At 32.4% G+C, this 11,772-nt stretch overlaps 1 protein-coding gene across 1 annotated transcript in view; it reads right to left on the bottom strand.

Moving 5' to 3' along the window:
* Positions 1-203: 203 nt before the first annotated feature.
* ANOS1 (anosmin 1) overlaps positions 204-11,772 on the bottom strand; it is a 108,455-nt gene continuing 96,886 nt past the window's right edge. Inside the window, exons 10-14 of the mRNA XM_032226105.1 lie at positions 11,056-11,153; positions 8,808-8,979; positions 7,134-7,354; positions 6,859-6,997; positions 204-4,229 (exon numbers count right to left, since the gene is read on the bottom strand). Coding sequence (XP_032081996.1) covers positions 4,171-4,229; positions 6,859-6,997; positions 7,134-7,354; positions 8,808-8,979; positions 11,056-11,153 — 689 coding nt within the window. The 3' untranslated portion in view covers positions 204-4,170. The remainder of the gene's footprint in view (positions 4,230-6,858; positions 6,998-7,133; positions 7,355-8,807; positions 8,980-11,055; positions 11,154-11,772) is intronic.

Here is an 11,772-nt window from a genome sequence, read left to right as displayed (position 1 = left end):
TCATTAATAAGGTATTCTGGAAGCCTCAGAACAAGGTACTGGAAGTCTGTTCAATAGGCAAGTGTATAAAATTCCTACAAATTATATATTTATTCAAACAATTTTTCTAAAGAGTCACATTTATTATATTTACTCATCACAATATTCCATTAACAAAACAAAAACAAAACAGTCCAAGTTACCTTGAATACCATGGGAAAAACTTTAATGAGTGTTTTGGTTTTTTCTCATATCAGCACCAAATACAATTCTTAGGCACAATAGAAGTTTGAAGTACAAAGAGAATACAAAGGGTTTGAAGCTTTTTCTTGTAAGACTTGTACAAGTATAGTACGTTTACAAACATAAGTAATTTGCTGTGAGCTGTAGGTTACATCCAAGGAACAGCAATGTTAAACTATAAAAACAGATAGTAGGGTAACCCTACTATCAGTAACCCCAATTTTGGGGGTTTAGGTTAAAAATTTCCTAACTGATCCATCAGTTTAAGTTTCCATATGTAGTCCTGCTGTAGATAGACAATACTACTGCCATTTTTCAGTAAACTCTTTAGAAACCAAGGAAGAAAGCCAAAATTTCTCCACTTTCCTTCTGATTCATACACCTGACTGAGGTTTGGCATGCATAGCTATTTTTCCTGATACGTTTTGGAGTCGACTGGAACCACTAGTTGGATTTATGTACCATCAATGTTTTACAAACTTGGCAATTTTAAGATGTTCCAAGTCCCGGAATTTCCCAGTCAGCGAGCTGCCAGGTAGGAAAAACTTTGATGTATTATTCTATGTATATATTTGATTTGGGCTAAGTGTTTCCTATGAAATGTATTTATTATGGTTTGAAAATCCTGGCTAAATGTCAGCAAATCTATCAAGGACTAAGTTACTTTGCGTAAAAGAAAATTATTATAGAAAGCAATCCCAACAGTGATGATAATTATGAGTCTATATATTTATATGATAGTTTATTAATTAAACTTATCTACAAAATCTAAATATGAAGATCAACCGACCAGAGTATTTACAATTTTACAAAATGTTTTACAAGTAACACTGCCTCAAAATAACATGGCACACAAATAATTCTTTTGTATTACATAGATAAATAAATACTCACTTTTAAATGACTGTTATAAAAATGTAATTTCTACAGTCAGCTGAGTTAGCAAATATGTGGCTCTGTTTTCTTTATGCTACCTTATAATTAGACAAAAGAGAGGAGTATTTTTACATATAGATAATCTATTAATTATTTTTTAAATTGTACCTTACCATTATATTCAACAGAGGTAAACAGTCATACAACTCATGCCTCTAACTGAATTATGATTTTTGGCATGCAAAACCTATAGATCCAACAACATCTGGAGGCATTAATTTCCTTTTTTTTAAAATAAAGTTTGAAGTCTTAAAAAAAACATGCAACCATTAAAAGCATATTTCTGGAATACAATGTACAACTTATATGACATTTATAGTTATACGTCTACAGGCATTAATCAAAGATTTAAGAATACTTAGACAAATAACATAAAAGTAATGCCATCTAAAATAAATAAGTTATCATCACAACTGCTTTTATATGCCCTTTTTTAAAATATGAGGAAATAAAATGAAGTTGCTAACTTCCATTCTTACATTTTTTGAAGATTAATTTGTAATTAAATTCCACTCCTGCGTAAAAGAGCACTAATATAGCTTGATAAATCTTCATGTTTTCAATACAATTGTTTTAAAAATCTGATTAATGGAAACTGATTAATAGCTTTTTCGATATATTTTCCACACACATATATAACAATTGTTTTCAACTGAACGAAGAAACAAATTGCACCAAACAGTATTGTGTTGGCAGCATTTGGCAATTTCTGCTTTTTAAAGAGTCAAATCATTGAAAACACTGAACTAATTTATAAAACATACTGTAGACACCTAAAATCAAATTGGTCTTATTTGGATCAAAACTTCTGTTTTAATAAAATCGTTGTTGGGTTTTTGTTTTGTTTTAAGTTAGAAAAATAAAAACATTGAAAGTTAATACATAAGGACTACCTCTTGCTAACTTGAACCTTTTTTGAAATGTCTTTTCAGTGTTTTTCATTATCTGAATGAAAACCAGCTATTATTATATATAGACTCTTAAGCATATTTTATGCATGCAAGTCTTTACAGATGTAGCAAGTAATGAATATGTGCAAATCTTCTCTTAATCCTATCTCCATAGACAAGCTGTCAAATATATGCTTACAAGTACCATACATTTTCTGAAATAATTCAAAGATATTGTTTTCCTATATGCTCTTCAAAAACATTTATTTGGCCTCTTTTTTTCCTTTAAGAAAGAGGGATATTTTAATCTTATTTATGAAAATTAAAAAATAACATGTCTTGTTATTGATTAAAAATGTATGCAAAAAAGTGTCGCAATCCTTTAATTTTTTTACTGCAGTGGTTATGGACAGCATTGTTTTTCCCTTCACTTGATATACATTAAAGCATGTAATGGAGAGATAATGTCCCTCTAAGAATACAGGATGCTATTTTTTTCTAATAAACAAGATGAAGATTAAAAATTAAATCTGAAGTGTGATCTAAAACTGTATTGTTAAAACATATGGTAACTATTTAGTTAATAAAGTGTGTCCATCATTGTATAATTCAATAAAGTTTTATTTAAAGATGCAGGAAATTTTCAGATTTAGCTTAATTCAATTGATGCCATCAATATTTTATTATTTAATAAAATAACTCTGACTTCATGAACTTGGTCAACACCAATCTTCTCCCTGTACGAGGATTCAGTTTTTCTGAGTAATTACATAAGGATCCTTCTATTTGCCAAAGATATTCCTATAGTGAAATGAAAAACAAGCTCCTTCTGGGGGGAATATACAGTGTCTATATTGTTGGATGCAAAGAAATATCTTTATTGGTGGTCAAGTTCTGAAAAGGGTAACTATAAAATGTCTGGTTTCTCTTCCTTTCTGACATAACTTTGCAGTATCAATTGCTTCTTCTACAGAACTTAAATGTTGCCAGGCTAGAGTTCCGTTTTGTTACCTTGTGGGAATGTACAAAAACCTACATCCATTTCCTCTACCATCCCAGCCCTCTAATAGGCCATTATTTGCATAAACCAAGAAAGCTACTTCTTAATGTGACTATGAGATACCAAGATGGTGGCCACAGATGATGGTAGAAGGAAGACTCCCAGGAATTAGCATGAGGCAATTCCTCATAATAAGAATGGGAAGTGGTAAAGGGAAAGAAGTTGTCCAGAAGAAATGCTGGAAAACTGTTTTAGTTTCCTATGTTTCAAAATGTCATGGAACAACTTGAAGCACCCAGGTGTAAAAAGGCCCTAGATCTTACATGACAAACCTCTTCTAAAGTAAAAGTCTAGTTCAAAGTCCTTAACCTCAACCCCCCACCTTAAATTCATTCATTTCATAATATATTCGATGATACTAGTAGCATCTAGCTATAAGACAGACGTTATTTACATTTCAATTAGTATTGTAGTGTTGCTTTAAGTATTCCATCTGGTTTCAGTTCCCAGTCTGAAAAACTTCTGGAAAAAACAACAGTTTGATCATTTTTCTTCATAACTCAGGAAAAACAATCTCCACTTAATGAAACCCTCAAAAGTTAATGTGTCTACTTCATGGAAACAATATAATATTTCTTCATCAAATGGACAGGAATATTTCCCCATTTAATGGGATTTCTGAAAGCAAATTAGATAGAATATTGAAATTCTACTCAGCTATTAAACAGATATTATTAGGCCATGTATATCATATATCATGAAATAGACGGGGATTGTTGTTATGCTTTTCCTGCAGCAGCCACAGATAACTTGGATGGACTGATCTGTTTAAAAAGCATGTAAAGATATTAATGGGAAGTGATAAAGCAGGGTGTCATGTAGCATATGCAACAGTAACAGGTAATTGATGTCTATGTGTGTATCTGTGTGTGTGTGAGAGAGAGAGAGACAGAGACAGACAGAGAGAAAATAGATGCTGAATGCTCTGATAAATGAATACAGCTGATCTTTGCATTATATACTATACTGTACTGTACATAACTCAATAAAGGTGCATTTTTCTGATCTTCTTTCAAGAACTTCTTCACATTGTTTTCCAGCTGATTAATTATTTATGGCAATTTAGTATTTTTCAGGGGGTGATTTGTAGTGATGTGGATGGTGCTGCTTCAGATGAGGTCCTAAAAAGAAAAAAAATACTATTTACCCTAGTTCATAATTATTAGTTGTTAGCAATTCTTAAATCCCTACAGGTTTGTCCTACAACAGTATAACGTTGTTGTTTTTCTGGCCAAAACAATATTATTCTGTGACTTTTATTAGCTTCAGAAGTAAATCAATTAATTTTTATTTACTTCAGCACACACACACCCAAGAAAACTCCAAACTGTGAGCTACTTGATGTTCCTTACCTATTCCCTATAATCTGAATCAAAATTCTCTGAGTGACCTAAGAAAACTGGATACTGATACAATTAGGGTTGATCAGGGATCCATTTCATACACTGTCAAAGTATGTGAAATACTGTGGAATCAGTTTTGGTATTTATTTATATTATTTTACATTCATACATACATACAATTTTTGGGCTGCCTGACTCCAAACAACTCTGGATGCTTAAAATAAAAAATACGAAAAGGCATAAAGATCAAAAGATATCATGAGCATCCCTAAGACAACATATGACAAGAAAAAAGCTCATTCATCAGAGCCTCAACCTTTACAAGTGAAGGTCTGTAGACTCTATGTCTTCATCCCATAACAAACTATAGAAAATAGTCATAAAACAAGGATGAGAACTGCTGCAAAATGGTGCCTCCACATCCAAAACTTGCAGCTGGCCCAGATGATTACTGAGATCAATGACATTGAAAGTGCTTAGAGATCAAGGAGCACAAAGAAGGATGTACCCTATTCCAGTTCTGCCATGATACCAACAACAAGTCATCTTCTGGCTAGCCTTGACCAATCATGTTGGACAAGGATCAAACAGATGCCCAACAATCATGTTGGACAAGAACAAACAGATGTCTTAAAGAACTAAGAAGATCCTTTTGTTTGATTTAGAGAGTTCTTGAGAAAGAGCATAATTCTGAGTTTAATAGGCTTAGCCTAGTCTATTAAGCTTTTGACTTTCTTGAATAACCTTGAATAAGTCCTTTTTTTCTTGCTATCTTTTTCTAAATATGCAGAAGATTTGACAGCAATTGCTACATCCCAAATAATTGTGATCATCAGTGAAGTAAAATCCTGTTTTTAGTATTATCATCCTTTCTTTCTTCCCCCTCACAAGGCCATCCATATGCAATAGAAATTCACATTTTCTGATTGTGAATATATTTTCCAACACTGCTTAGCATTGCCTTAAAACTTCTGATTCAAGCAACCAGAATCACTTGTAAATAGCCTCAGGCTGTAACTTTATTGTTTAAATCTATGTCCCAAGAACCTCACCAGACTGCTTCCCTTTCCCTGGGAACAACTAGTTAAGGCTTCACGCCACTTGCAGCTGTACAATGATTCCAAACTAGCCCCTCACTTGACCCTCCTTCGGCCTACCTAGCAATTCCCCAGGATCAATTCTTCATCTTCTTATCTGGCAAAACAGAATTACCCACCTTAGATCTCTTTGTTTTTATTATGCCTATTACAAATAACAAGAAAACAATCTATGAATAATATGAATTAAATATACCTAGTTGGCCCATATCTCAAATGAAACAAACATGTACCCTCATGAGTATTGTAGTCTAAGATGTTAACTGTTTTGGTGTAATATTGGCAAGTTGAAGTATTCATTGAACTTGGAAAAGTATACTTTTTTTTTACTAGCATCATGAATAGAATTTGAATGATCACATAAATAATTATAATAATTATGAATTGATTTCATACTAACCCATAACAGTTTTGGATTTCTATATTTGCCAGTGTATCAAGAAAAAGACTATGGCTGAATGATAGAAAAAAGTGTATGTGAAGAAAGTTCACCTCCCAGAAATTCCAAACAGGATTACCAAAGATTCCTGTCTGAAGCTCTGGAGAGACTGCCAATTCTGTAATGTTGTCTGATCATGCATGGCAAAATTGAAGTACTTTCTTCCCTCTCAAAGTTGCTGCTTCCTTTGTCCAAAATGTACTTGAAGATGGCAGATTGCTTGAAAATAGGTCCATACCACAGCTTAGAAAAATCCTAACACTAATGTTTAGCACAGTGTTTCTCAACCTTGGCAACTTGAAGACGTCTGGACTTCAACTGGGGAATTCTGGGAGTTGAAGTCCAGACGTCTTCAAATTGCCAAGGTTGAGAAACACTGGTTTAGCAGCATAAAAAAATTGAAAAACATTCCAAGATGGTAGTTTTTGAGATTCTTGAGTGCAAAGGATAAATATTCAGTGTAACATTTAGAGAACTATAGGAAAGCCAGATATGACAGAAAGTAAAAATTTGGAATGCACCTGTTGATTACATTCTGGATTTTGTTCTAGACAGATTTTACCAACTTTCCTTTGTTGAAACTATTATAATGTAAGATTTAATCCATTAATGAGAAAGACTATAAACAAGGTAAATCAAAGTTGAGTTATATATAAGTTAAGCAGCAATTTCAGACCAACCTGACTACTAATTTCAGATGCAATTATTATTAAGTATTTTTTATCCTAAATAAATCAAAGACTATGTTTGGGCTGTTAGGTCAGATGGAGAAGAGTATGTCTAAAAATACTCATAATGTACTATGTTCCATATAAGAAAGAGATGCCAATGCATGCATCAGAATACATTCTTGTAGCATGTCAACACTCACTCTGTGGTGATATCAACAAATTGGGTGTTCGAAATGATTTTATTGTAGCTGGTCCCTCACCACTTGTGGTTAACACTTGAACCTCTAAACGGTAAAGAGTTGATGGTCTTAGATTGGGTACTGTCAACATATGGTGATCCTAAAAGGAAATGGAAACAATTATTTGAAGTAAAAGAAATATATTTGAGTCATTCAGCATCATCAATAACTCAGCTTCTCCCTTGCTTCTTCTCTCCTATCTATCCCTCTCCCCTACTGAAGAGGTACAGACTTACTACTGGCAATATTTGTGATTGGGAGATAATGCTGTTTGGTAAGCTGTTTTGCCTGCTTTCTGTAGTGACTTCTGCCCAAGTGACTTGAAATCCTGTCATTGGTTGGTGAAGATTTGTTTTTGATATTTTCCAGGAAAAGTGGCCTGTAATATTAATGTCCTGAACAATAAAAGAAGCAGAAAGATTCTCTGGTTTTGCCAATATTTTTGAAATAACAGGATCTGTAAAACAAACAGCACCACAAAGAGAGTAGTTAGCATCTCTCTCTCAATCTTATGTACAATTTTAAAAAGATATACATAAAATTAAGAGAGACTACAACAATATGTCATATAAACTTCGCTCTTATATGAGGAGGATGGAATGTTTACTCTCAAATGAATTGCTCACTATATCATTAATTTTATCTACCATGAATATAGTATTGTTTCACAAATTACACTTTAATGAGTAAACATTACCACAAATTCTAATTTCATGATTTGATATTGTTCTGTAAATGATATAGACCCATTTATATTATTATATTATATAGTATTATGTAAATCAACATTATCTATATGTTTTATATATGACTAAAATGTGTTTTTAAAAAAAACATAGGGTAACTACTTTATTACTATTTATTGAATTGGGTACAATGAAAACATTGTGTAATTTATTTATATAAAATTTAAACAGGAAACATATTCTTCTTTCATATTTTAAAAATACCAATTAATATTTGAAGATATTAAATTCATTGTATGGCTATAAGGATATCAAATATCAAAATTATAATATCATTTGTATTATATTCTGATCCACTTAAAACTAATTAAATATGATACATTTGAGGCCAATGCAGTTATCGATCTTGTTCTGGAATAAGCATGTATGTATTTTATAGTGTATAAAATATAAAATAAAATTCCCTATTCCTGATCAATCCCACATTCCGTTCTCTAAATGTCCAATGCTTTTGGAAATTTTTTCTTGTTGTTTAACCAAGAAAAAACTTGGTTTTAAAACCAGCATTTCCCAAATATTCTTTTGGCTTTAGTTTCAAAGGTGAGTCATGTGACTCACTCAAAAATGTAAGATGTTGGAAAATATTTGACAGCATTTAGTATTTAGTAAAAGTTTTAACAAATGTTAAGATAATTTTGGTACCAGAATTGAAACGATTACTTACAATACTATATTTTTCTATCTAAGAAATTCCCCAAAGACATGTGACCTATCAAAGAAACTATAAAATGTTTGGAGGTAGCTAAACCAATTGTGAAAGGAATCACATCTTATCAAGTTTTTAAAAAGCATACAAATGTGTAGCATTTTTATGTATCTAATGCATAAACTGTATTCTTCTGTTACATATAAAACTTGTAAAATAATTCTATTTAATGTAGCGTAAAAAGAAGAAGGTAGTAATGAAGGTCATATTGAGAACTTCTAACTTTCTGTCTGTAAAATTACATTACAAAGAAAATTAAACTTGTGGTTGTTTCTTTTGCATTTTGTATTCTTATTAATTAAGCTGCTTTTGCAATACTAATTAGTACTTGTAAGTGGTTACATTAAGAATTTTAAAGGTCTTCATATAATGATGGAAGCAATTCATTTTAAAAACTGGTGTTTGAATGATTAGTTACTTAAGTATTTTATGTCACTGTAAATTGTTTTGAATCTTACCTCCTTTAGCCACACAGCTTACATACTTGTGTTTTTTCTCTTTTAGATCAGAACAAGATGGAGTCATAAAGAAAATGCTTTCAGATTTCAACTGACCATTGGATCTTACTGGCTGAACTGTAACCTTATACTTGCATGAAAAGGACAGGTTCTGAAGAATTATATAGTTTTCCTATGAGAGACATAAACTACTTCATTATCCTCATTTTGGGTTTAAATTTAATATTTTCCAAGCCATCAATGCAAAAATACATTTTTTAAAAACAAGACAGTTTACAAAACATGTAAATATTCTCATATATCATTTATTTATTATAGGGAGCTGAAATAGGTGATGAAATAGAAAGGGCTGAATGCAACACATTCAGCCCAAATCTCTAGATGACTTCTTCATACAGAGGAAATTTCATAATATGGCACAAGTTGAAAAGGGGAAAAAATGTGCCACATATTTCAATGGAGCCGCAAATGATAGTGTTCTTCAATATGAATTCCTCTACCACATAGGTGGGCAGTAATCTATCCAAAAGCTTGCACAAACACATGTCTATTTGGTAGAAAGGAATAAAAAATAAACTATATTGGATAATTTAATCCAATTAAGACATGACAGTCATGATAGAGAATTGTTAATACATTTTCTTCATGAAAATCAAGGCATGAAGACAATAGTTGATTTTTGCATAGCATACTTGAGAATTAAACACAATATTTTATTTAATAGATGTAATATTACACTGCACATTGCACTACACACTGCACTGCACATACAGGAAAAGTTTTTGATTGCTATTAATAAGGATTTTCTAACTGAATTTTTTTCTAAATGAATTTAAATAACTTGTAAAAGTTGATAGAAGAAAATATACAAAAATCTGCATCAATTAAATGGAAAGAATATAGCTTGTTCTACCTAATCCTACAAAAATCAGTTCGTACCACAAACAAAAGATGGAACAATTCTCTTCCAATCTCAACTTCTTGAAATAACCATAATTGGTAAGAATCACAATGAATCAATACTTCTCTTTATGATGCCTTAAATAATTACATATTTAAAATTACAAGTGTATGACTTCAAGTGCTAGCAATCTGGAGTCACAGCTAGGATAAAGTTGGACAAGTAGACAAATTCTTGAACTTCTTGTTAATTTCCCCAAGGCATACTACTATATTTGTTCAACAAACTTCAGAAAAATGGAAACAGAATTCATAACAGTTTTAATAGATGCTTTTTTTTAAAAAAGATTCAATTTCCCCTACAAAATAATCCCAGAAAACCTAGTGTCATCTTCATCTACAGTACAATTGCCATCCCAGATGCAGTTAGTAACCATCCAAAAGAATTAATTAACAATCTTGTTCTTCATCATAACAAATAAACTAAATCAACCAGCCTTCCTCAAAACAGACCACTTCAAAGGATTCAAGTCACATAATACTATTTGAGAGACCGCCTTCTGCCAATTACCTCCCTCCGTCCCATCAGATCGCATAGAGTAGGCCTCCTCCGAATTCCATCCGCCAGTCAGTGCCGACTGGCGACTACGCAGAGGAGAGCCTTCTCAGTTGCAGCTCCGACGCTATGGAACAATCTCCCCATGGAGATCCGCACCCTCACCACCGTCCAGGCCTTCCGCACAGCTCTCAAGATCTGGCTATCCCGTCAGGCCTGGGGATAAGACTTTACTCTCGCCCCTCCCGAATGTTGAATGAATGTTGTGTTTTTACCGCTAATTATTTTTACTCACATTTTCTTTTTGTGTTTTGTCCTGCACTCCCCTCCCCTACTATTGTAAGCCGCCCTGAGTCCCCTCAGGGAAAAGGGCGGCCTATAAATGTTTAATTAAAAAAAAAACACATTTATTAGAGTTAATGGCCAATTGGCCATATTCAATCTATAGCAGGGTTGTCAAACTTGTGGCATCACGGTGGCATCATGTGATGTATCACGCCTTTCCCCCCCTTTGCTAAACCAGGCTTGGCCAGCGTGTGACGCATCCGGGTTGCAAGTATGACAGCCTTGATCTATAGGAACTGCAACCAAATACATGTGGAAGACTCTGAGGAACTGAAGTTACAATAGCTTTTCATTACAAAGGACAAAATGGATGCTTTGAAGCATAGAATAAATTTGTATTTGAAATGTAAAGGGAACATAATGGGATCTTTAAAGGTCATTTATTCTTTTCCTCACAAAATAGAGGATCATATCATTACAGTTTTTGATATTTAAAACTTAACTTACATATGTTACATCATTGAATTTTTCAGGTTCTTCGGTACTGTTGTAAGAACATAATTCTGGGAACCACTGAACATGATATCCTTCCCTGCTGGTTGCATCTATCAATGAAATAACATAACAAGGGAGTAATAGAAGCGTACACTTAAAAATCTTCAATTTTTTTAATAATTCATGCAGATATACACATAAATACTGGATATATTTATCATTTATAGGAAAAATATATAAAATGAAAATGTATATGCCTTTTAAAATATTGGGAGCAATAAAAATAATGTCTGAGCAAATTCCAAATATCTCAGGTTGACCTGTTGAATCAGTTTTTACACAGCTGTGTTGCACCATTAAAATATTACCCAGGAGAATGGGATTTGCAGTTTTAAAAGTCCTCCAAAAAGTGGAAATGGAAATTGCAGAAAAATAGACACAATTCTATACTAAAGAATTATTACAAATTTATGACAGAATGCTACCCATTTAGATAATCTAAATATATAAGAGTAGGACAGAACAAAAGAGGTAAATTAATCATTTTTCTAATATTCATTTCATTCTACATGTGATTTTACTAAGTTGCTTTTTAAAAAATCATGAAAGTACTCTCTCAATTTTCTTCATTTCTAGTTTTTTCCCATATATGGGAAACACAATCATGCAGATTAATCTGCATTTAGTTGCCAGGCTGACAACTTTGATATCCATACTCAATGCATGTTC

Source organism: Thamnophis elegans, chromosome 11, assembly GCF_009769535.1.
Source record: "Thamnophis elegans isolate rThaEle1 chromosome 11, rThaEle1.pri, whole genome shotgun sequence".
In the NCBI taxonomy this organism is placed as follows: Eukaryota; Metazoa; Chordata; class Lepidosauria; order Squamata; family Colubridae; genus Thamnophis; species Thamnophis elegans.
This window is presented reverse-complemented; position numbering and strand designations above follow the sequence as displayed.